This window comes from Podarcis pityusensis (assembly GCF_964106645.2).
Source record: "Podarcis pityusensis genome assembly, chromosome: 1".
NCBI lineage: Eukaryota > Metazoa > Chordata > Lepidosauria > Squamata > Lacertidae > Podarcis > Podarcis pityusensis.
Window position 1 is genome coordinate 9,793,090 of NC_138028.1, and position 26,731 is coordinate 9,819,820.

Here is a 26,731-nt window from a genome sequence, read left to right on the forward strand (position 1 = left end):
CGCCCAGCCCTCAATTGTAAAACGAGCATGGAGTCGAGCCATTTCCTATAGTTCCCACCTATTAGCATCGGATGCTCGAATTAAAGGTGGGTTTTCCAATCTGATCCTAAGAGATATTCATAATTCCCCTTGGAAAACTACAATTAACCTCAAAGTCCGCTCTCTTCTCAATCTGAATTGTAAAACTGTTCTTAACTCAGAGTATATCAGCCCGGCGGCCCTACCTCCAATTAAAAAGAAACTACAGCAACTTGACTTCTCTAACACAGCTTCCTATGCAAGAGGGCCGTGTTCAAGCCTAGCCCTAGCTATTCCACCCCCTGAAGGGATCCCTCTATATTGCTTCACAATTTCTTCGGAGGCTAAGCGAAGGGCCTTTACCTGTGCCCGTCTCAACTGTTTTCCCACAGCAGTTCTGTCGGGTCATTATTCAAGAGTTCCCATCGCAAATAGAACATGCACCTGTAATGACACGGCCCTGGAGACTATGGAACATGTAATGCTCTTCTGTCCTAACTGGACAGATGAAAGATCTCGGTTTTTAACCCCTCTCGTGAACAAGCTTCATCTCCCAATCCAGCCTTGGATAGTGTCCCTTTTTTTGCAGGATTCTGATTGTTGGATTACCGAGATGACAGCCAACTTCCTGCTTAGTGTGATGAAGAGGAAAGCGGCACTAACCTCTTCCTTAACACCACAGCTGCAGTCGATACGCCGCACAATCGAACGAAGTTCCAAGTAGCCTTATTGTACAAGGACAATGGAGTTAGGACAAATCTGAGGAGCTGAAGGACCCTTTAACGGTCCTCCTCCAGCCTCAGCAGTTTTTTTTTTTTTTTTTAAAGTATTTGCCCAGGACGATATCTACCTTTACCTCCCCACCCCCATTTTATGTTGTTATTTCAATGTATATCATGCTATGGCCACACGGCTAATGCAATAAAATAAATTTATTTATTTATATATATAATAAATGTTCATAAATGTACAAAGCAAGGTAAGGTAAAGGAACCCCTGACCATTAGGTCCAGTCGTGACCGACTCTGGGGTTGCGGTGCTCATCTCGCTTTATTGGCCGAGGGAGCTGACATACAGCTTCCGGGTCATGTGGCCAGCATGACTAAGCCGCTTTGGGCAAACCAGAGCAGTGCACGGAAACGCCATTTACCATCCCGTCGGAGTGGTACCTATTTCTCTACTTGCACTTTGACATGCTTTTGAACTGCTAGGTTGGCAGGAGCAGCGACCGAGGAACGGGAGCTCACCCCGTCGCGGGGATTCGAACCGCCGACCTTCTGATCGGCAAGTCCTAGGCTCTGTGGTTTGGCTCCCAAACTGACCAAGTGTTTTCTCTGCAAGGTCAAAGGAAAATGGAAACGCCTCCCCATTGTCTTTTCATTCACAAAATCTAAGGGTATATCTGTGTATGAATAGGGTGAGCCTGGCTCAGGAACTAAGTATTTATCATTACAAAAGACTGGCCAGGCTCCCCAGGGTATCCAATCAAATAAGCATTAACAGGTAACTTGCCAGACAGGAGGTAAACAATGGCAGGAGGTAAACAAGCACTCAAATTTCTGTTGTGGACTGCCCTTTCTGTGATGTAGGTAAGATGTATCGGGGGGGGGGGGTCTTGAGCTACACCCCTTCTGTGATGTAGGTATGATGTTTCTGGGGGTGGTCTTGGACTCCAGGGCGGGCAATTTAAAATGTCTGTATAAGGGCAGGCACACCTTTGTTCTGGGTCCTCCTCCTTTCCTGCGTGTGAGGGGAGCACCCTGTTGCAACAGTTCAATAAAGATCAGGCTTACGAGCTGCTTTGCTTCTCAATATTCTTCGGTTGGCCTCTGTTCTTTTCTCTGACCGATGGAGAACCTACAAAGGACTCTATAAGGGCTCTTGTGTCCCCCATAAGGGAATAAGGGCAGATTTTCGTTTATTACATGACCATGGAGGCAGAACATAGTCATCATGGCTAGTAGCCACTAACACATGAATTTATCTAGTCCTTTTTTTAAAGCCATCTAAGTTGATGGCCACCACTGCTCTCCTGTGGCCGTGAGTTCCATAGTTTAACGATGCACTGTGTGAAGATATTACCTGTCCTAAGGGGGAGAAACACTTTTCTCTAGCCACTTTCTCAATGCCATGCATAAATAGAAAAAACAACAACCTTGTATCACATTGCACCTTAATCGCCTTTTCTTCTGCAACCTTTCCTCAATAGGGGAGTCGCCCCACCCCTTTAGTAATTTTGTTTGTCCTTTTCTGAACTTTTCCCAACTCTACCATATCCTTTTTGAGGATCTTGAGCAGCCATCCTTTCCCCACTTCCCTTCTTGAGAAAACAGAGTGTCCCCCCCACAAAGCACCCAGACAAACTGAAGCGTGGGGGGGGGGATAACAAAAGCTGGGGAGTCCTTTCCAGCTTGAGGGCCACATAATGTTCTGGGCAAGTTTCTGAAGACCACACGGCATTGGTGTTTGCATTTCTTAGTGCGGAAAGTATTGATCTGATGTGTAGAGATCTTTCCTATTCTACTTAATTCAAGAGGGTTCTGGAAGCGTCTCTGTGTAAAAGAAGCAGGCAGAAGGTTCCTGATGTTTGGGTTATTCCATGGGTAGGCAAACTAAAGCCCGGGGACTGGATCCGGCCCAATCATTTTCTAAATCCGGCCCACAGACGGTCCGGGAATCAGTGTGTTTTTACATGAGTAGAATGTGTCCTTTTATTTAAAATGCATCTCTGGGTTATTTTGTGGGGCATAGGAATTTGTTCATCCCTCCCCCCCAAAATATAGTCTGCCCCCCCCCCACAAGGTCTGAGGGACAGTGGACCGGCCCCCTGCTGAAAAAGTTTGCTGACCCCTGGTCAGAGAAGCTGAGTACAGCTGGCTTAAACTGGTTCTCTTATCTCTTTCTATCAAGGTCATGCTGACTATAAAAATAAGGCCCATCTCTCTTTTCCTTCTGGTGTGGTGTTCTGTACATAGTGTTAAGGTTTAGACTTATGATCAGTTATTGTAAGTTTTAATTAAGTCTGCTGCAACTGGATTTCTTATGGACAGTGCCAATCCTGATTGTATTGGATTTGTGACCATTATGCTCATTTGCCTTCAGTAGCACTAAAGCTCTGCTGGATGAAATAGTAATTGCCTCTGGTCTGTTTTTTGGGAATCTTGCAACATGTTTTAAGTTTTTACCCTGCTAACTATACGTCTGAGTTCTGCTCTGGATCGATATTGAGTAGAATTCCATGACAGGGCCAAAGGCCAAAGTGAGGATGGCGCTGGGTGCAAATTTTACCTCTGTGCAGTGTGATAGGAATTTTATGGTTTTTAGATATATGGCAACGTTCATAACCACACGTACATAGATCAGCACAGGAAAGCCAACCTGGAACCATTTTGATTCCTAAACTGAGCAAATGTTTCTCTGCATGGTAAAAATGGAAAAGCCTCCCCATTGTCTCTTTCCTCACAAATCCTGTCTCAAGGATATGTCTGTTTGAATAAGGTGTGAGCCTGTGACCTGGCCCAGGAAATAAGTATTTTACCACTACAAAAGAATGGCCAGGCTCCCCAGGCAATCCAATCAAGTAACTTGCCAGACAGGAGATAAACTGTGACAAGAGAAAAACAACATTTAAATTTCTGTGATGTAGGTGGGATGTATCTGAGGGGTGGTCTTAGGTTACACCCCTTCTGTGATGTATGCATAATGTTTCTGGGGGTGGTCTTGATCTAGAGGATGGGAATTTCAAAAGTCTTTATAAGCCCTTGCACAGCATTTTTGGGGGTCCTCTTCCTCTCCTGCGTGTGAGGGGAGCACCCTGTTGCAACAGATTAATAAAGATCAAGCTTACTAGCTGCTTTGCTTCTCAATATTCTCTGGCTGGCCTCTGTTATTTTCTCCTACCAATAGGGAACCTATGTAAGGACTCTATATGGGCTCTTGGATACCCCATAAGGGAAAAGGGCATATTTTTATTTACAACAGCAGTCAGCTAGTTCCTTCGCAGTTACACCCCACTCTCTGCCAGAAGCAAAATCAGAACTCAAAGACATTTTCCAGCCAGGCAAAAGCTCTTGAGGAAGGCTGGAGAGGGGTGTGTGGCTTGGGAGGGAACATGGCCCTTAGGGAGTCACAAGGGCCATACAGAGAGCTATGGGGGGGCACAGTTGGCCCCACCAAGGCCTGAGCATCCCCCACCCCCAATCTGTGGCTTTTCCAAGGAGTGACCTTGAGCAACTCACTGTCTCACAGCCTAGCCTATCCTGCAGGGTTGTTGTGCTGATACAATGAAAATGGGGAGAGAAACCTAAGAGAGAATATTATGAAAATGATATACAGGTGGTACATAACCCCAGTCAAGCTTGCGAAAATCTATCACTTGCCCGATAACAAATGTTGGAAATGTAAAGAAACTGAAGGTACATTTTTTCACCTTTGGTGGACGTGCCCAAAGATTAAGGCTTTCTGGGAAATGATATATAATGAATTAAAAAAGGTATTTAAGTATACCTTCCCCAAGAAACCAGAGGCCTTTCTCCTGGGCATAGTGGGCCAAATGGTGTTAAAAAAGGATAGAACTTTCTTTATGTATGCAACAACAGCAGCAAGAATACTCATCGCAAAGTATTGGAAGACACAAGAACTTCCCACGCTGGAGGAATGGCAGATGAAACTTATGGACTATATGGAATTGGCGGAAATGACTGGCAGAATCCGTGACCAGGGAGAAGAGTCGATGGAGGAAGACTGGAAGAAATTCAAAGACTGTCTTCAGAAACACTGCAAAATTAAGGAATGTTAGAGTGATGTTGGATTGAAAATAAGTGGTTTCCAGCTGTACAGGCTAAAGTTAAGGATAGATTAAGATTAAAGATTAAGATTAAAGATGTTTAAAGAAATGGAAATTTGATAATAAAAGGGAAAAATTTAAAGTTATATGACATTAAGAGTAAGGATTAGGCTTAAAAAAAGTTGAAGTTATATATTTTAACATTTTATCAAATTAAAGATTGGGATAAAAAAGTGGAAAAGAAACTGCTGGACAAATAATGTGGATTGGAATACAAAAGAGGGAGGTATGAGGAAGTCCAGAAAATAAGTAATCTAAAATTGGAAATGGAAAAGAGAGTTTGTTTTTAATTGTTATGTTTTGTGTTTTATTGTTAAGTTTTGTATTGTTTTTTGTGTGTGTTGTTTTTCTTTTTTCTTTGTTTAAATTTTAATAAAAAAATTATTAAAAAAAAAAAAGGAAATGGGGAGAGAAACATACCATTTTGTGCTCTTTGGAGAAAAAGCAGGATACGACTGCAGTAAGTAAATAACATTTCCCCTGCCTATGTCAACACAGTGTGTGTATTAACAGCTTGCTGCAGCTGTTTTTGCTGTTGATTATGTCAATTTGGCTGCTATTACAGACCCATAATAATAAAAAAAACCCCTAAAAAACCCAGACTTCAGTAGCTCTAGATAAATCCCTTTTTCTTCTTATATAACTATTAAAAGCCCTTTTAAACATACTGTGCAAGCAGAACATTTAATTCAGTCTGGCATCAGACCGTCTCCCGATAACCTCCAATGTGCTTGACTCTCGACCAATTAATGAATTAAATGAATTTAGAAACACCCGTACCCCATTCTTCAGCCAGAAAGGCTCCCAGAGTGGCTGGCCTACAATCACTTAAAACAAGATAGTCCCACGAACTTAAAACCAAAAAGACACATGCAAGTGAAGGAGGAAGGAGTGAAGGTGGGGAAAACAAAGCCAGGCACCAATTATTAAACTGTAGTTCTTAAAATCCACAGCTGGTGTGGAAAGAGTTCATGGGAAGGAGGTTCCTGATACAGCTGGTCTTTTGGCAACGCTGAGGGAACGAGCCCTGCTTCTCATCTCTCACTGAGAAAATAAATGCACTTCCTCCCCCTGTTTTGTTTGTTTGTTTGCAAGGTGCAGACTGGTCAGGCCGAAGAGCCAGGAGGTTTTTCAGAGCAAGATGGAGCCTAGCTCTGGGCTGAAATGCTTCCTGCATGTTTGCACCCCAGTTTGCAGGCTTCACAGCATCTTGATGGGACCAGCTTGGGGAAAACTGGTTTGCTCGGATTGGCTTTCAGACCTGAGTCATAGAATCACAGAATCATAGAGCTGGAAGAGACACGGGGGCCTTCTCGGTGGTGGCCCTCCCATCAGATGTCAAGGAAATAAACAGCTATCTGACTTTTAGAAGACATATGAAAGCGGCCCTGTTTAGGGAGGTTTTTTAATGTTTGATGTTCTGTTCTGTTTTTAAACTGTTGGGAGCCGCCCAGAGTGGCTGGGGAATCCCAGCCCATAGCTGTCAACCTTCCCTTTTTTGGTGGGAAATTCCCTTATTCCAGCGCCGTTTCCCGCTGCTTCCCGCTGCTATCCCGGATTGTTAGATATCCCGTAGACTGTCCCCTGGACAGGTGAGGCTGCTGATCCCTTATTTTCGAGGCTGCTGATCCCTTATTTTCAAATCTGAAAGTTGACTGCTATGACCCAGCCAGATGGGTGGGGTATAAATAATAAATTATTATAATAATAATATTATTATTATTATTATTATTATTATTATTATTATTATCATATAGTCCAACCCCTGGCAGTACAGGGTGCTTCTAAGCCCTGTTTGAAGGTGCCTGAGATTATCCCTGGCACATCCAGCCTTCAGCATTGAACTAGCTAACATGATACAAGTGGTAGAGTACTTTGTTGTTCATTCCCAGCAACAGGATACCAGGGTTCATGAATCTAAATCAATCTGCATTCATTTGGGTTCTTTAAATTTGTTTGTGGGCTTTGCAGCTACTGCTGATATAATACTTTTTATAGGAACATTCTAGATGGATCTTTTTGAAAGGATTTAATAGCTTTTTGGTGGGGGGGGGGAGGGAGGAACACAGGGAATTGGGAATAAAATAATCCCACTAATGATTTTTTAGATAACAACATGGCAGAAAGTCAATGTCTGTCTTGCTGAGTGCGCTGCTAATGGATGGCTTACATGGTGTACTGCTTTAACATTTATTTATTTATGGTAGTTAAAATTATTCTCCCGTTGGTTAAGTGCTCTTCTTGCTCATAAGCGCGGCGTAACGAAACCTGCTAAAATGCCCTTCCTTGCACGGTGTGCTGTTTCAAGATGTACTTGCTCAGTCGTTGAATGTTTTTCTTTTGAAATCCAGAATAACAAAGCTTACTAAAAGGTGAGGCCACTTATTCGCAAGTAACTCCTGTTTTCTACATCTGTCTAGAAACTCTCTCTCTCTCTCTCTCTCTCTCTCTCTCTCTCTCTCTCTCTCTGTGTGTGTGTGTGTGTAGTTAAATAACAGAAAATTGATTATAAGAAACCAAGCTTGTAAACAGCCACTTGCCTACTCACCCATGGTGGGAAAAAATTGGTTCCAGGTGATCAACAGAGAAGTTTCTTTAACCCAGATAAGCATCTTCACCAATAACTTACATGGTATGATTCTGCTAGCAACTTTTGTAAGCTTTTATTCATGTCCTGCATTCGTTCAATTGTTGAGCCTATGGAGCTCTATAAAAGGCACTTCCCAGACCCAAACTTACTTAGTTTAGGCAAGGTGCCTTCAAAACATACTTTGGGACCACACCTGTGAGCCATCTAGCCCAGGTGTGGGGAACCTGTAACCGTCCAGATGTTAATCTCACCATCCCTGACCGGTGACCATGCTGGTACAGAGTAATGGGAGTTGGGAATCCAAATGCACATGGAGGGCCCTATATTTAAGGAAATAACAGGATCCAAATTAAAAAGGGGACATGACCAAAGGCCAAAGAAGGAGATAAAGGTAAAGGTAAAGGGAGCCCTGACCATCAGGTCCAGTCGTGGCCGACTATGGGGTTGCGGCGCTCATCTCGCTTTATTGGCCGAGGGAGCTGGCGTACAGCTTCCGGGTCCTGTGGCCATCATGACTAAGCTGCTTCTGGCGAACCAGAGCAGCGCACGGAACCGCTGTTTACCTTCCCGCTGGAGTGGTACCTGTTTATCTACTTGCACTGTGACGTGCTTTCGAACTGCTAGGTTGGCAGGAGCAGGGACCGAGCAACGGGAGCTCACCCCGTTGCGGAGATTTGAACCGCCGACCTTCTGATCGGCAAGTTCTAGACTCTGTGGTTTAACCCACAGTGCCACCCGCGTCCCTTTAAAGACGGAGATGGGTCTGCATAAAAACACAGTTATGGAATGCACATAGATCTCCCGCCACCTTTTCTTGCAAAAAAATGGGGTGGGCGTTAGCTTCATGGTTAGCTTCACCAGATATCATCCAAGTGTCTAGACAGGTTTATTTATGCAGAAGTCACAGAGCTATTTGATTTCAATAACGTTCTGGCGTCTTTTAAGCAAAGCAGGATCAAAACAGCTGCCTGGCTGTTAGAACCCTGTACATATGTCAGAAGAACATCCTTGCCAAAGCAGTAGGGTCCCGAGGGATGGGATGGTAGCATTGTATGATCTTGTGTTCAAGGAACATCTGAGTAAGCAGTTCAAAGCCCTCTTCTGAACTCGCCATCTTTCAACTACTTTTGGAGAAAGGTAGACTGGTTCGACTGCACTATCATATTCTAGGCATACTGTGACCTAAAAAAACCCCCCAAACCCTGAAAACATCACTTTGCACAAAGGTAACCCAGACCTGAATTTTGTAAGTTAACAATAAAAGAAAAGTCTTACGCTCAGCTGGTATTGTCTGTTCTGGACGATAGTGGCTCTCTAAGGTCCCAGGGGAGGCATTTTCCCCAGCTCTGCCAGCTAAGATTGTTTTGCATCAATGCGCGAGGGATTGAATCTGGGATTTTCTGCCAACAAAGCATGTGCTATGGCCCCTCTCCAAGCCACATCAGTTCACTGAACTAGTTACAAAATTGCCAAACTACACCTGAAAGTAGTTCCCATAATTCCTGGGTGAACTAAAGGTGAATTAAGTTCATTTGGAGCAGAACTTCGAGTTATTTCTAGTTCATCTTCATTCCCTGTTTCCAAAGCAGGAGGACGCTTAGCTTTCATTTTCATTTTTTATATTAAGAAAATGTCAACGGCACACCTATAAAGAAAGTTAGCAAACAAAATGTGGAGGCTATATTCTATGGTTTATTAGGCAGATATGGAAGCGCTGCTGTTGCTAAAGTTGCTTAGTAAGGTAATTTAATCACTGCTGCTAGGCAATCAGAAAGAAGGAGTGTGAGTTATATCTTGTATCTTCCCTGGAAGAAATTCTCTTCCAACTGGAACAGCTTTTGAAGTACAGTGGTACCTCGTGTTTCATACGCTTCAGGTTACAGACTCTGCTAACCCAGAAATAGTACCTCGGGTTAATAACTTTGCTTCAGGATAAGAACAGAAATCGTGCGGCGGCGGCGCAGCAGCAGTGGGAGGCCCCATTAGCTAAAGTGGTACCTCAGGTTAAGAACAGTTTCAGGTTAAGAACGGACCTCTGGAACGAATTAAGTATGTAACCAGAGGTACCACTGTATAAAAATAGGAAGAATGTGGTTCCCTGATTTACTTTTGGACCCTATCCTTTAGCAATAAGCTTGTAAAATTCCAAATGCTGGGTACAGGAGATGATGCATGACCTTTTAATGAACTAAAAAGTTCATCTAAATGAATTTTAACTAATCTGGTTCATTTTGGGAAAGGACAAAGTGGAAGTGGAACTAGTTCCTTTTTGGGCAGGATGAACAAGACTTAGAACAGGTTCCTTTTTCAAATGAACTTTCCAAAGTATTGAACCCTACTCATTAGTGTCAGGCATGACTAACAATGCAAATAGTTGTGGGTAGAGGATAGGGATTGGTCTACTGTCTGCTGTTATTGCATGGCGGCAAACTCCAGACGGGTAGTCATGTTGAGTCTGCTGTAGCAAATGCAAATGCAACAAGGAGACTTTGTGGCACTTGTTATCTCTCATCCCTCAGCATGCAGAATTTTACAAGCTGCTTTGCTATAGGACAAGGTCCAAAAGTAAATCAGCTGAGGAGACCCACAGAAATTGTCTGTCCTATGACGTTTCTGTCCAGTTGCTGTTCCCTTTCCTTCTGAATGTCATTTGAGATTAAAATTGTATCCAGCTCCCATCAGTCCAGCCAGCCTGGCCAATGGTTATGGATGATGTGAGTTTCAGTCCAACAGCATCTGGAGGACCATGGGTTCCTTATCCCTGATCCCAATATCTCTGAAGGACAGCAGTAGAGTATGTTTCTTCCAGGAAGCCAACATTATATAATATAATAATAATAATAATTTATTATTTGTACCCCGCCCATCTGGCTGGGTTTCCCCAGCCACTCTGGGCGGCTTCCATAGAAACAAAAAATACAGTAAAATATCACAGATTAAAAGCTTCCCTGAACAGGGCTACCTTAAGATGCCCTCTAAATGTCAGGTAGTTATTTATTGCTTTGACATCTGATGGGAGGGCATTCCACAGGGCGGGTGCCACTACCGAGAAGGCCCTCTGCCTGGTTCCCTGTAGCTTTGCTTCTCGCAATGAGGGAACCGCCAGAAGGCCCTCGGCGCTGGACCTCAGCGTCCGGGCAGAACGATGGGGGTGGAGACGCTCCTTCAGGTATACTGGGCCGAGGCCGTTTAGGGCTTTAAAGGTCAACACCAACACTTTGAATTGTGCTCGGAAACGTACACTTTTCCCCCAAACCCTAGACCAGCCTTTCCCAACCTGCAGCTTTCCAGACATTTTGAACCACAACTCCCATCATCCCTGGTCATTGGCCATGCTAGCTGAAGCTGAAGGGAGTGCAGTTGAAGACATCTGGAGGGGCACCCAGGTGAAAAAGGATGCCCTAAACGTGACCAAATCCATCACAAGCTAAACGGGGCCAAGTTTTGCCACTTTATAAGAAAGAAAGATGGAACGGAGCTGTTTTGTGCAGCAAAGTGAGTTCTAAACTCCCCTAGCAGGAAAAGGAACACAGCAAGGACACCAGCATATATTACTTGATGTTATTGCAGGCTGTCCCCCCCAAAAAATGCTTGCTGAGCTGGTGATTAACTGCCTTGTCGTTTATTACGAAGTTGGTCAGTTCCAGCAGATACAAGGTTGCATTTGGTCCTGCTTTCAAGCACAGCGATATGTTTTCCTCATTCAAACATATTTTGTTTTTGAGGGGATTTTTGAGTTGTTTGTGTGTGTTTTTCAAGCTGAAGATTAATGAAGGAAAAGGATGGGACAGATTTATGAATGAACACATCTGAGATAGCCATGGGCTAGGAACAGGTTGATCTGTCCATACCTAGTTGCAGGTAGGGCTGTAAAAGGCTCCTGTCTCAAAGTGTGAAGAGCTGCTTGGCATTATTGTAGACCAGTGGGCAGCCAAAATAGTGCCCTCCAAATGTTGATGAACTCTAGCTGCCATCATCCCTGATCTTTGGCCATGTTGGCTTGGGCTGATAGGAATTGGAGGGTACCATGTTGGCTACCCCAGCACAAGCAAGACTTGCTAGGTGGACCAATTGTTCGGCTTCCTATCATTTGGCACCTTCATCTGAACAATAGTTGTGATTCCTGCATTGGATGGGGTTGGTCTAGTTGACCCTTCCAAGTATACAGTTCTATGTTTTGTTGTTGTTGTTTAGTCGTTTAGACGTGTCCGACTCTTCGTGACCCCATGGACCAGAGCACGCCAGACACTCCTGTCTTCCACTGCCTCCCGCAGTTTGGTCAGACTCATGTTCGTAGCTTCGAAAACACTGTCCAACCATCTCTTCCCCTGTCGTCCCCTTCTCCTTGTGCCCTCCATCTTTCCCAACACCAGGGTCTTTTCCAGGGAGTCTTCCCTTTTCATGAGGTGGCCAAAGTATTGGAGCCTCAGCTTCAGGATCTGTCCTTCCAGTGAGCACTCAGGGCTAATTTCCTTCAGAATGGATGCGTTTGATCTTCTTGCAGTCCATGGGACTCTCAAGAGTTTCCTCTAGCACCATAATTCAAAAGCATCAATTCTTCGGCGATCAGCCTTCTTTATGGTCCAGCTTTCACTTGTTCTATGTTTTAATGTATTTTAAATCTTTTGTTGGAAGCCGCCCAGAGTGGCTGGGGAAACCCAGCCAGGTGGGTGGGGTATAAATAAATTATTATTATTATTATTATTATTATTATTATTATTATTAATGATTTATGGCAACATACTCCCTTTGAGTACTCAGCTTTCATGACTGACACAAACACCACAACCCAACTTGATGCCATCCAGATGTTGGATTCCTGCTCCCATCCTCTCTGACCACTGGCTGACTGAATTGTCGTTTTAAGCATCTGAAGGAACCCAGGTTGAGAAAGGTTAGTGCAGACAATATGAATTAGATCAGAGTGAAGATCTTGAGGAATCATAAAATCACAGTGTTGGAAGGGTTCCCCAGGCTCATTTAGTCCAACCCCCCGCATTGCAGGAATCTCAGCTAAAGCATCCATGACAGATGGCCATCCAACCTCCGCTTAATAACCTCCAAGGAACCTCCCAAGGAACCTCCACAACCTCCCAAGGGAGACCGTCCCACTGTCAAACAGCTCTTACTGTCAGAAAGCTCTTCCTGATGTTTAGGTGGAATCTCCTTTCTTGTAACTTGAAGCTACCGGCTTGGGTCCTACCCTCCAGAGCAGGAAAAAAACAAGCTTGCTGCAATTTCCATGTGACAACCTTTTAGATATTTGAAGATGACTATCCTGTCTCTTCTCCGTTTCCTCTTTTCCAGGCTAAACATACCCAGCTCCTTCAACCATTCCTCATAAGGATCTCCAGACATTAATGGATGTGAACTCTCATCAGCCCTAGCTGCCATGGTCAACGGTCAGGGATGATGGAACTCGTGGTCCAACAACATCTGGGTAGCAACAGGCTCCCTATCCCTGCTTTACAGGAAAAGTCACAGATTCTTTACTGGAAGACATAGGTTCCACTTAAACTGCCTCACAGCTAAATCTGGTGCCATAGATATTAGACCAGCAGTCATTTAACGAGGAAGATACAGCATTCTTGGGGAAATAAAATGTTGACGAAGGACTCTTAATGGCACATCAGTTAGCTGTCATTAAAGAAGACTTAGCTCTGTGGGACTCATTGTGAATTATTTACTTCTTATGCTCATTTCTGCAGGGCTTGTTGCCAAAGCAGTTGCCACTTTAGGTACAGAAAACTTGCTCAATGTTACCCAGTAAAACAAATGAATCAAAAACATAGTTAAGCTTCGCACTCAAATCAAGTTTTTCAAGAAGAGAGATGAGAGGACCAGCACATTTCCAAGTTGTTATCCCCGTAGCCAATTTGGCATCTGGGCCCCTCCCCCAGCTTCGCAATTAATGGCCCCAATTCTCTCTCCCACCTTTCCTTGTCTTTATACTTTCCTGGGCAACCAGCTGGGAGCTACTGACAGCATCCTGACAGCTGCCTGCCCTCTGCCCCAATCTACAATTCTAGGATTCGTTTGGGGGACACCATGACTGCTTAAAGTGGTGCAGGAGTGCTTTAAATGTCTAGCGCAGATGGGGCCTCAGTGTCATTGGGGCCAATCTGGCTACATAGCATTGTGATGCCATCACATTCACTTCAGCATCCCTGCTTGCTTGGGGTGATATTTTGTAGGAAAGAAAAAGAAGCCCTAAACCAGCAGGGGCAAGAAGACGCAGCCAATAAGGAAAAAAATATATCACTGAATGAGACGGGGGGTGGCGGGGGGAGAGGATCAACATTATTAAGGGCCTTTCCCAAGAAAAAACCATGCATATACAGTGGTACCTCGGGTTAAGTACTTAATTCGTTCTGGAGGTCTGTTCTTAACCTGAAACTGTTCTTAACCTGAAGCACCACTTTAGCTAATGGGGCCTCCTGCTGTCGCCGCACGATTTCTGTTCACATCCTGAAGCAAAGTTCTTAACCCGAGATACTATTTCTGGGTTAGCAGAGTCTGTAACCTGAGGTACCACTGTAATGTAGGGACCCCTGACCATTAGGTCCAGTCGCGGACGACTCTGGGGTTGCGGCGCTCATCTCGCTTTACTGGCTGAGGGAGCTGGCGTACAGCTTCCGGGTCATGTGGCCAGCATGACTAAGCTGCTTCTGGCGAACCAGAGCAGCGCATGGAAATGCCATTTACCTTCCCACCAGAGTGGTACCTATTTATCTACTTGCACTTGACGTGCTTTCGAACTGCTAGGTTGGCAGGAGCAGGGACGGAGCAACGGGAACTCACCCCGTCATGGGGATTTGAACCGCCGACCTTCTGATCAGCAAGTCCTAGGCTCTGTGGTTTAACCCACAGTGCCACCCGTGTCCCTATGTAGCAAGGATAGAGAGTGACTAATTTCAGTGTTGGAAAGCCTTAAAATTCCACTTTCGAACTAATGCATGGTCTTCTTGCCTGAACTGCTCAATGTGGGGCAGATTCATGGAAGGCAGAGAGAACGGTTTTCTCTGACATCGCATGCATGGTAGCTATCAGGAGGGAAGGCTTTTGCATATTCATCTGGCATAGTTTCTCTTCCACACTTGCAAAAGAAAATGAAAAAGAAAAAAGAAAATGCCACCTTTTCTGTGTTGTTTGGAGGAAAACGGGCACGATTAATCACAGCTTTCTTCTGCTAAATGGTCTGCCAAAGTACATGAGGAAAAGGCCTTAGTCAGACTCTCCCCGTTCAATTCCCTCTGAGCGAGATTTATATCTCCTCTCGGCTTCTACGTTGCACCATAAACTTAACTAATGCCCAGAACGGCTTGCCCGTGACGATCGGGAAAAAGAATGAAAGGCATTTACAGTAATTAAAGCTGCGTGCTTTGAACTCGGGGCAGGCCTAAATCCTCCAAGTAACTCAAGGCATGGAACGCATACTGAGTTTGCAAAATGCAAGAGAGCAGCAGCAAAAAGAGAGAGCTACTGCTATTCTAGGCTGCGTCAACAGTAGTATCCAGATCAAGGGAAGTAATAGTACCACTCTATTCTGCCTTGGTCAGACCACACCTGGGATACTGTGTCCAGTTCTGGGTACCTACCCTGGATTCTCCATCTCACCCCCCATCAATTCACAGAGAAACTGGCAACATAGGAATAGCATTTTGGCACAGCACAGGATCAAATCCTCCAGCTTACCAGCTGGTAAGCAAAAAATTCAGTCATGTGTGGTGCTGCTTTGGGGGCAGGAAGGAGGAGAGGTCAGGTGGGAAAGGCATCCACACCACCTTCTCCCACAAATATGTAGCTGCCTGGTAGCTCCCTTCCTTTTTGCAATTTCTCCTTCCCATCCATGCCCGCTTCTCATACCTTCCAACATTTCTCCAATTAAAATAATCTCCATCATCATCATCATCATAATTTTATTGTAATAGTAGTAGTAGTAATAATAATAATAATAATAATAATAATAATAATAATAATAATAATTTATTATTTATACCCCACCCATCTGGCTGGGTTTCCCCAGCCACTCTGGGCGGCTTCCAACAGAACACCAAAATACAATAACCTATTAAGCATTAAAAGCTTCCCTAAACAGGGCTGCCTTCAGATGTCTTCTAAAAGTCTGGTAGTTGTTTTTCTCTTTGACATCTGATGGGAGGGTGTTCCGCAGGGCGGGCGCCACTACCGAGAAGGCCCTCTGCCTGGTTCGCTGTAACTTGGCTTCTCGCAGTGAGGGAACCACCAGAAAGCCCTCGGCGCTGGATCTCAGTGTCTGGGCAGAACGATGGAGGTGGAGACGTTCCTTCAGGTATACTGGACCGAGGCCGTTTAGGGCTTTAAAGGTCAGCACCAATACTTTGAATTGTGCTTGGAAACGTACTGGGAGCCAGCGTAGGTCTTTCAGGACTGGTGTTATATTGTCTTGGCAGCCACTCCCAGTCACCAGTCTAGCTGCTGCATTCTGGATTAGTTGTAGTTTCCGGGTCACCTTCAAAGGTAGCCCCACATAGAGCGCATTGCAGTAGTCCAAGCGGGAGATAACTAGAGCATGCACCACTCCAGTGAGACAGTCCATGGGCAGGTAGGGTCTCAGCCTACGTACCAGATGGAGCTGATAAACAGCTGCCCTGGATACAGAATTGACCTGCGCTTCCATGGACAGCTGTGAGAATGACTCCCAGGCTGCGCATCTGGTCCTTCAGGGGCACAGTTACCCCATTCAAAACCAGGGAGTCCTCCACACCCACCCGCCCCTGTCCCCCAAAAACAGTACTTCTGTCTTGTCAGGATTCAACCTCAATCCATTATCCGCCATCCATCCTCCAACCGCCTCCAGGCACTCACACAGGACCTTCACCGCCTTCACTGGTTCTGATTTGAAAGAGAGGTAGAGCTGGGTATCATCTGCATATTGATGGACACCCAGTCCAAACCCTCTGATGATCTCTCCCAGCGGCTGCATGTAGATGTTGTTCGTAGCCCACCCATCTGATTGGGTTGCCCCAGCCATCTGGGCAGTTTCTCACATATATAAAACACAGTAAAACATTAAACATTAAAAAAAACTTCCCTATCTTCAGATGTCTTCTAATGGTTGTACAATGGTACCTTGGTTCTTCAGCTTAATCCGTTCCAGGAGTCCGTCCGACTCCCGAAACCATTTGAAAACCAAGGCGCAGCTTCTGATTGGCTGCAGGAGCTTCCTGCACTCAATTGGAAGCTGCAGAAGCCACCATCGGACATTCGGCTTCCGAATAACATTCGCAAACTGGAACACTTACTTCCAGGTTTGCAGCATTCGGGAGCTGATTTGTTCAACAACTAAGCCATTCGGGAACCAAGGTACCACTGTATGTTTATTTATCTCCTTGGCTTGGAGGTTGCATAACTCCATACCCTCCAACATTTCTGCACTGAAAATAGGGACATCCTAAGGAAAAATGAAGGACGCGGGTGGCGCCGTGGGTTAAACCACAGAGTCTAGGACTTGCCAATCAGAAGGTTGGCGGTTCGAATCCCCACGATGGGGTGAGCTCCCATTGCTCGGCCCCTGCTCCTGGCAACCTAGCAGTTCAAAAGCACAAAGTGCAAGTAGATAAATAGGTAGCACTCCGGTGGGAAGGTAAATGGTGTTTCTGTGCACTGCTCTGGTTCGCCAGAAGCGACTTAGTCATGCTGGCCACATGACCCGGAAGCTGTACGCCAGCTCCCTCGGCCAGTAAAGCGAGATGAGCGCCGCAACCCCAGAGTCGGTCACGACTGGACCTAATGGTCAGGGGTTCCTTTACTTTAATCTAAGGAAAACTGAGACATTCCAGGATCAAATCAGAAACCAGGGCAGCTTCTGTAAAACTATGACTGCCCCTGGAAAATAGGGACACTTGGAGGGTCTAGCTTCTTCCTATGTCCTGCCCTCTAACAGCCCCAGATCACTCTGGGCCATGCAACCCATGGTAATCCAGGACTAGCTCAACCTGGCCCAGATCTCCCCAGATCAGTCCAATTTGATTGGGACTTTGGAACTCAGCTGAATCTGGTTCACAGGCTTAGTTTCTAGTTAACTGAGTCAATTACATTTGGAGCGGGAAACCGTTCCCCCCAAAGAGCACATTATTTTAATGAATGTGAGGTTTTTATTCACAGTGTTTCCCATCTCTTACAATAACACCGTCACCAAGGGCAAATACGCATGCCTGTTTTGCCGCATCTTCCCTGCTAATACTTCATGAATTGCTTGTTAGTAAGTGACATTTTATGTGCCAGATACCACCTGGGTGCCAATTTAAAAGCAAGCTCCCCAGTGCTGGATTGGAAAGGTTTAGAAGTTTGCATCGTGTTCTGTGCTTTGTGTGCTACATCAATCTGCAGGTCTCTGTTCTGCATTTTGACATAAAATGGATTATTCGCCCAACAGTAAAAAGAAAACACCGCAAACCTTGTTGTATATAGCAGGGAAATAAACTGGCCAGGGAGCCCACCTCCATTTTGCAAGCAGTGGATCAGAACTAGTTAATTGGCAAAACAAAAGAAAATACTTTTCCTGATTCCAGATGAAAGGAACTGCATACACTGTTACCGGGGCAAATGCAAATCTCCTTATGCTGTAATTCTTGTTTAGACATCATCCCAGTTTTGTTTACAACATCACTGAACCTAGTGAGATGAGATTGTTTCCGTGCCTGAGATTTGCTCTGCAAAAGCAGATATTGCAGAAAAAGCTAGCAGTAAAGTAATGGCCTTGACAACACAGGGGCATTCCCAGATCCAGGGTGAAAATTACCCCCATTTTTCAGGGAGAGTAAAGAGTAGGAATGGGGTGGGAGGGAATTAATGTACTTTGATTTTTATACTAATGTATCTAATGCACACTTTCCAAACTAATATACGAAATGAAACACCCAGAAATTCACACTTCTCTGAATTTTGTGATGCAGTTGTCCAAAAACTGCATACAGAAGTGTTTATACTGGGGGAAAGCATCCACAAAATGCTTATAGTGGTCAACACAAATGCATTGCATTAGGGGAAATTGCTGGCAAACGTGCATAGTCTGCAAAATTGTGTACAAATTGCATGCATTTGGAGGCATGAAAACTCAATTTTTTGTGCAGACTTACAAAAAAAGAAAAGAAAATCAAACTGATGCTGAAATGAGGAGAAGTGAAATCATGATGGGGAAAATAAAAAACTCCCAGAGCAATTTACAACTTTTCCAAATATAAAACACTTCCACTCTTGTACAGGGTGTTGCTCGGGAATTCTAAACCCTCCCCCAAAAAGAACCAGCACAGTTTTGGAATCAGTGGAGTTTTAAAAGGTTCAGTTCACCATCTTGATTCGACATGGCATCCAATCGCAGCCAAACATTGACCAAAAATCTTCTTGTCTCAGGAGTCATGCAAATTTGGTTATGATAGTTTAAGAGTTGTCCAGACAAGCGAATTTCCAACACACACACACACACACACACACACACAACTTTTAAAACCATTCATATGTTAAATCTCTAAATAGTGTAGGAAAATGCAAACAGTAAAACAGTATTATGGGGGGAAATGAGATAAAAACTGGAATTGGTTTGTAACAGGGGTCCTAACAGATAAAGAATCTGGAAGGGAAATATATATATACATTTACAAGATGTTTATATCAAAGAATAGATTGTGTTTCACATATTCGTCTCTGGGTGCACACATCTGTGTGTATATCTTAAAGGGTTTAACTCTGGTGGGCAAAGCTCCAGAACAATATTATCTGAGCCTGATGAGCTGAGGGATGCACTCTGTGAACATGGTTCCCTAGGGAGGACAACACTTCATTTCCACCACATTAGAGATCGGTTACGATAGCCAAGTATACTACATATTTAACTTTACTGCTAAATTAAAGCAAGAGGAAGGAAGAAACCAACACCTATTTTGTTAATTTTTCTTTGTTGATTCTAATATCGTTTTGCGGCTAGTATTCACGCGGCTAGAAAATTATGTCAAATTACTAGAAATCAGCAACTAATTTCCAGACACCCGGCTGACCCTGTTCCTGCTGTTTTTCCTAGCTCTGAAAGTCACACTGTTGTTTTAAATCTGCTATCGTTAAGTGCACCAAGGAACTCCTTACTTAGATATCTTTAGAAAAGGATTGGACAGACTTGGGGAGCAAAGGGATGATAAACAGTTCTTAGAAATGCTGGCTAAATGGAGCCTCCATATTCAAGCACAGTATACCTCTGATAATCGGATGCCACACAAAATACAAGACTATCAGAACAGCAGCTGGGACAGAGCAATGGGAGTTCACCCCATTACAGGGATTCACAGAAGAGGGCGCTGAGGTCTAAATCACTGAGCCTCTTGGGCTTGCTGATCGGAAGGTTGGCAGTTCGAATCCACGCAACGGGGTGAGCTCCCATTGCTCTGTCCCAGCTCCTGCCAACCTAGCAGTTTGAAAGCACGCCAGTGCAAGTAGATAAATAGGTACTGCTGCGGCAGGAAGGGAAACGGCGTTTCCGTGCGCTCTGGTGTTCCATTGCGCCAGAAGCAGTTTAGTCATTCTGGCCACATGACCTGGAAAAGCCGTCTGTGGACAAATGCTGGCTCCCTCAGCCTGAAAGCGAGATGAGCGCCACAACCCCATAGTCACCTTTGACTGGACTTAACCGTCCAGGTGTCCTTTACTTTTACCTTTAACCGACAGTACGCAACTTCTAACCCCACTTCTCTTTGCTTAATAAAACTTTTCTTGTTTGTTTGATCGACTCATGCTTGAGACTCTAATCTCTAAATTTTCCCTCATACCACGATAGCCCGTGGTAAATTGTAGAAATTTGCGTAATTGGCATACAGTGAGGTGTGTGAGCTATACAGAATTGGGGGCAGTTAGTGGGGTGAGTCCACCACACTATTTATTGGTGGTAAAAGGTGGATCCACTACACCTGCCAAGTGCCCTGGGGAAAAACCAGGACATCCCATTTTTTTCACACAAGATTGTGGTGGCCATTTTGGGTGCCAAGCTCTCATGCTATGCTCTTGCCGGGGGGAGCGCATCCTGGAAGATGCACATCTTGGTTTGAGTTTCCAAAAGTTGGACAGTATGGCCAGGGCTGGATTTAGGTTTGATGAGGCCCTAAGCTACTGAAGGTAATGGGGCCCTTTATATGTCCAGCTGTCCTTTGTCAACAACAAATTGTGGCTGTTTTTTGTGTTGAACATATGCTATATGGTAATTTATGGACCTAATGGGTATCTAAAGCCATTTGCAAGTAACAAAATACAGTGGTACCTCAGGTTAAGTACTTAATTCGTTCCGAAGGTCCGTTCTTAACCTGAAACTGTTCTTAACCTGAAGCACCACTTTAGCTAATGGGGCCTCCTGCTGCCGCTGTGCCGCCAGAGCACAATTTCTGTTCTCATCCTGAAGCAAAGTTCTTAACCCGAGGTACTATTTCTGGGTTAGCGGAGTCTGTAACCTGAGGTACCACTGTATGTATTTTATCGAAGTAATTGATATAGAAATGAGCAAACCAGTGATAATTTAGGGAGCAGGCTAGCAGGTGGGGCCCATTACTTACATCATAGGAGCCTACACAACACAAACATTGTTGCTGTATATAGGTTTATTTTATTTGTTTTTTATCTTATATTTTGGAAATGGACATCCAGTTTTTTCCCCTTTAATTTTTTTGCCCCCCCCCCCAAGAGAGTGGAGCCCTAAGCTATAGCTTGTTTAGCCATAGTTGTCAACGTTTCCCTTTTTTAAAGGGAAATTCCCTTATTCCGAATAGGATTCCTTGGAAGAAAAGGGAAAAGTTGACAGCTATGTGTTTAGCCTATATGTAAATCCAGCACTGGGTATGGCAGCCATCAATAGCCCTACCCTTCAACAATTTGTCCAATCCTCTTTTGAAGCCATCCAATATGGCGGCCACCGTTGGCTTGCGCAGGAGCGGGTTTCACACTGTGCTGAAGTGCTTCCACTGAAAAGGGATGATGAAAAGGAAACCACCTTACCTAAAATAGCCACCACCTCATCATCCTGTATGACTTCCAGGGATCCCGAGACGACGAAGCAGAGGGCGTCCACGCTTTCCCCCGCATGGTAGATGAGGTCTCCGGGGGCACAGTGGATTGTCTGGAACTCCACTGCCAGGGCCCTCAAGCATCCGTCGCTAGCTAGCCGAAAGGCCGGGTGCTCGTTGAAAACTTTCCGGTTGAGATGTACACAGATATCTGCTCTCATGTCTTTGGGACAAATCGAAAGGACCTGGGGAAAGAGTGGAAACATGGCAGTGACAGGAAAAAGGAAAAGCCAATATTGGATGGGGTGGAGATTCCCCATCCGTGATTAATAATAATAATAATAATAATAATAATAATTTATACCCCTGCCCATCTGGCTGGGTTTCCCAGCCACTCTGGGCGGCTCCCAACAGAATTAAAAGCACAACAAACCATTAACAACTTCCCTAAACAGGGCTGCCTTCAGATGTCTTCTAAAAGTCAAATAGCTGTTTATTTCCTTGACATCTGACGGGAGGGTGTTCCACAGGGAGGGCGCCACTACCGAGAAGGCTCTGTGCCTGGTTCCCTGTAACCTCACTTCTCGCAGTGAAGGAACCGCCAGAAGGCCCTCAGAGCTGGACTCAGTGTCTGCGCTGAACAATGGGGTTGGAGACTCTCCTTTAGGTATATATAGTGCCCTACACCATTCAAAGAGTTTCGCCAACATATTTTTAGCAACATCACACCTGTGCTGTAGGCCCATATTACTGTACCCATATTGCATATATGGAGACTGAGGCTGGCAGAAGTAGATTGCCTCAGGCCAACTCGTGAATAAAGATTATTATATTTATATTATTGTATTATTATAATACAATATGATTATAATACAATAATCAGTATTATAGTTATATTATTATTATTATTATTATATAATTAAATATACTATAATAATATTATATTATATTTATAAGAATTACTGTTTATTACATTTATATCCTACTTTTCCTCCCAGGGGCTCAATGTGACATATATACTTTACACACCCACACACAGAAGAAGAAGAAGAAGAGTTTGGATTTGATATCCCGCCTTATCACTACCCGAAGGAGTCTCAAAGCGGCTAACATTCTCCTTTCCCTTCCTCCCCCACAACAAACACTCTGTGAGGTGGCTGGGGCTGAGAGACTTCAGAGAAGTGTGACTGGCCCAAGGTCACCCAGCAGCTGCATGTGGAGGAGCGGAGACACGAACCTGGTTCCCCAGATTATGAGTCCACTGCTCTTAACCACTACCCCACACTGGCTCTCACACACACCCACACACCTGTTTTATCCTCAAAACAACCCTGAGAGGTAGGCTAGGCTGAGAGGTAATGACTTGTCCAAGGGCACCCAATGAATTTCATGCCTGAGTTGGGGTTCAAACCCTGGTCTCCAAGGTCATAGTCCAGCTCTCTAACCACTACACTACCTTGCCTTTATGGCAATGAAATTCACGCCATGGAATTCATGGCAGAAGAAATACTTGAGCACAAGCTTTTGTTCCAGACCTACTTACTTAGCTTCACATGTCTTCACACTGCGCCCTTATCACCAATCTCTTCCCCACATTTGGCTTCCTGAAGACAAGACTACAGGCTCGTTTATCTTTGATTTATCACTTTACGCTAATGCCATTCGTACGGGGAGTCTATAAACATGAAATCTAATCAAACAGAAACCTTTTAGCAAATCAAGAACTCTCTTTCGATGTTCTCGGTGGGTTAAGCTCTGCACATGTTGATATCGGTTATTTAAATTTGTCATCTGGGATGGGGTGAGACACGGCTAGGGATGGGTGAATATACCCTCTAAGGGTGCACAGTGTCAGGAGTTCAGCATACACTCGAGTAGGACCCTGGCAGAGACACATGCCCGACTGGCATGTTCTCTCCCTCCTGGTCGATCGTTCAGGAGCTTCAAAAGCTTTCTTCTGCCCGAACATCACAGCGACCGATGCCAACTGACATCGGCACACTTGGGGATCCTTAGAGTTTGTGCAGTTGCATAACACACCTCAGCAACTCAGCATTTTGGCTAATCTACTTTATTTACATATAAACACACACGGAGCACTGCAACATGGCTCCCTCTCTAGCATCAAACAGCAAAGAGAAAAAGAACAAAGGACAATAGTCCCACTTCACGGAAGACAGTAACACAAACATCCTGTCTCTGTCACTTCCCACTCAGTGGAGTCAAAACATATACCGTCATGTGAAAAACAATAATCCCATGACTTCAATCATGGAGCAGGAATTCTAACACAGAGACGCCTCTGCACCCCATGTTGGCGACCCCTGATTTAAAATCTCGTGCGCAATGCCCAAAGAGGGTGTTAGTAGCTATTCAATCCAAACCCCATCTTCCAAAGTCATCCATATTTCACAATTTAAACAAGGGTAAGAGTTGTTTGGCAGTGGAACAGACTCCCTTGGAGGATCATGTACTCTCCTTCACTGGAGGTTTTTAAGCAGAGGTTGGATGGCCATCTGTCAGGGATTCTTTAGTTGTGGTTCCTATTCTACAAATATTTGATAGGAGGAAAAGGGAAAGGGGAGTAGATAAAACATCAACATTTATGGGGTCCATCTGAGTATGGGAGAAGTGGAGAAGGGAGCTTTTTCCTGATCTCTCTCCCCTTACCAAAATGTGGTATTATGATAAAATGGCTCCGTTAAGGGAGCTCATCCCAAAGGAGGTAGGGGATAAATTAAAGGAGATCTCAATTGAGGAGATGGAGAATAGTTGGGGAGTAGAAGGTACAATGGAACAGGAAAGTGATATTTGGAATAAAATTAATTGGTTACTGTTTATGGAAGTTTTTAATGTTTAATAGATTATTGTATTTTAATATTCTGTTGGAAGCCTCCCAGAGTGGCTGGGGAAACCCAGCCAGATGGGCGGGGTATAAATTATATATTATTATTATTATTATTATTTCTGGGATTCTTCCAGCCCAGTATAAAGTAAGCCTCACCAAGTCCTGTGGGGCTTAGAGAACGATCCCAAACATGGCTCACTGAGGGTGAGAACCATGCCTTCCTACCTTGGGGCTTTATTGAGCTGTGGGGCCACCACTTAAACTTCACCCCTTCCACACATGGTGGAATCTCTGGCACAGAGATTGAGCCCAGAGCCACTATGTGGCAGCAGTGGGGTCAGCTCAGCCCCATGCCCTCCTCACCCCTGGAAAGCCACAGAAAACCAGCACTAGCCTGTTTTCTCCTGCTCTGGAGAGTTGGACTCAAACCAACGGCTTCAAGTTACAAGAAAGGAGAATCCAACTAAACATCGGGAAGAACTTTCTGACAGTAAGAGCTGTTTGACAGTGGAATGGACTCCCTTGAAAGGTTGTGGACTCTCCTTCCTTGGAGGTTTATAAAGAGAGGTTGGGTGGCCATCTATCATGGATGCTTTAGCTGAGATTCCTGCATTGTGGGGGGTTGGACTATTGGACCCTTGAGGTCCCTTCCAACTCTACGATTCTATGATTCTACAGTAGACTCTCGGATTGCGAACGTGATCCGTGTGGGAAGCACGTTCACAACCCGCAGCGTTCACAACCCGCAGCACTGCATGTGTGCACACAAGGGTCGCAATTCGGTGCTTCTGCACATGCGCAAGCACCAAAACCCGGAAGTAACCAGTCCTGGTACTTCCAGGTTCAGTGCAGTGCGCAACCCAAAATCGCGCAACCCGAAGCGTCTGTAACCCGAGGTATGACTGTATTTCCACCTGCCCATTTGGCAGAAGGAAACAGGAGGTCAATGACGGTGGAATGAGATTGGCATCTCTCCACAGGCGGTGGTCTGTGGGATTGTCAACACAGGCTGGCAAGGCTGGCAGAGGGACAACTCCACCCAGTCAAACCCCAGCCCAGCACAAAGGGCAATGCATTGCTGTCTTACTCCCTGAGAAGTGCATTTAGGATTATATCGTAAAATATCACTGAAGAAAGGCCGTTAACAGCTCTTGTTATCCTTTTCATGCTCCCATAAAGAGCTCTAGTGTGTTGAGAGAGAGAGAGAGAGAGAGCGCATGAATGTGCAGGGAAGAATCCTGATGCGCTCAGATATCTTAGTAGTGTCATCACTGCAAACGGCGTTCCTTTTTGTAGATACAATAGTGGCACTTTCATCATGTTCTCCAGCAGTTGGGGAGGCGAGACCTCCACTGCGCCGAAGAAAAAAAGCCAGCTAAATCCATCAGGAAGAATCCAGTAATTAACCGAAGTTACAAGCCAAAAAGGTTCTATTTGCGCAGCCAGCCTTAAACCATCTCCAACTGAAGACGCAGAGAAAGAGAGGTGGCCCCTCTAAAGAACAAGGGAACAAAGGCCTAGCCCCAGGATATGTGCTTGATTTTTTTAAAAAATGCCGTTTTTGGAAATGGATTTGGCTTTTCAAAAGGGAGCAGGAGAGATAAGTGGAAAACAGTGTATGCTTCAATTAAAAAGGCAAGGACTCTGAACCCCGGATCCTCCTTTCACATAACCAGTGGCGTGGAGTGGAGTAGAGTGAACATTACAGTTGGGCTGGGATGATCTGGGTTATTCAATATACTCCAGGGGAATCACACATACTTTGAACTCTCTGCATAGGCTGGGATGCTAGCCTAGCCTTCTCCCTAGTTTTCAGCATGGGGGAAATCTGTCTCATTGGGGGAGCAGTTCAGAGCTATGTGCATTCCTGCCAGCAACCTAAGAGGGTGCAGGCCAAACGCAAGGGACAACTTCATCAAGTTCTTCCCACTATCTAATCCAGGAAGGAGAAAATGTAACCTTCTGGGTGTTCTTGGACTCTGGCTCCCATCAGTACCAGGAAATCATGGCCGGTAGTCATCCATGATGGGTGCTATGGTCTTGTAATGCAGTGGAACCTTGGTTCTCAAACGGCTTAGTTGAGGAACAAATCGGAACCCGAACACCGCAAACCCGTAAGTAAATGCCTTGGTTTGCGAACTTTTTTTGGAAGCCGAATGCCCGATGCCGTTGTCGGCTATTGTTTCCGGGGCACCTGCGCCAATCGGAAGCCGTGCCTTGGCTTTCGAATGTTTCAGAAGTTGAACGGACTTCCAGAACGGATTACGTTCGAGAACCAAGATACCACTGTATTTGAAGGACCACAAGTTCCCCATCTATGCTGTGAATTTTAGATACGCCTACCAATGCTCTAGGGACGCGGGTGGCGCTGTGGGTCAAACCACAGAACCTAGGACTTGCCGATCAGAAGG

The 26,731-nt window shown here is 44.9% G+C and overlaps 1 protein-coding gene across 1 annotated transcript in view; it reads right to left on the reverse strand.

Annotated features, from left to right (window-relative positions):
- KCNH5 (potassium voltage-gated channel subfamily H member 5) overlaps window positions 1-26,731 on the reverse strand; it is a 188,184-nt gene that overhangs the window by 33,187 nt on the left and 128,266 nt on the right. The window contains exon 9 of the mRNA XM_081015936.1: window positions 21,465-21,717. Coding sequence (XP_080872062.1) covers window positions 21,465-21,717 — 253 coding nt within the window. The remainder of the gene's footprint in view (window positions 1-21,464; window positions 21,718-26,731) is intronic.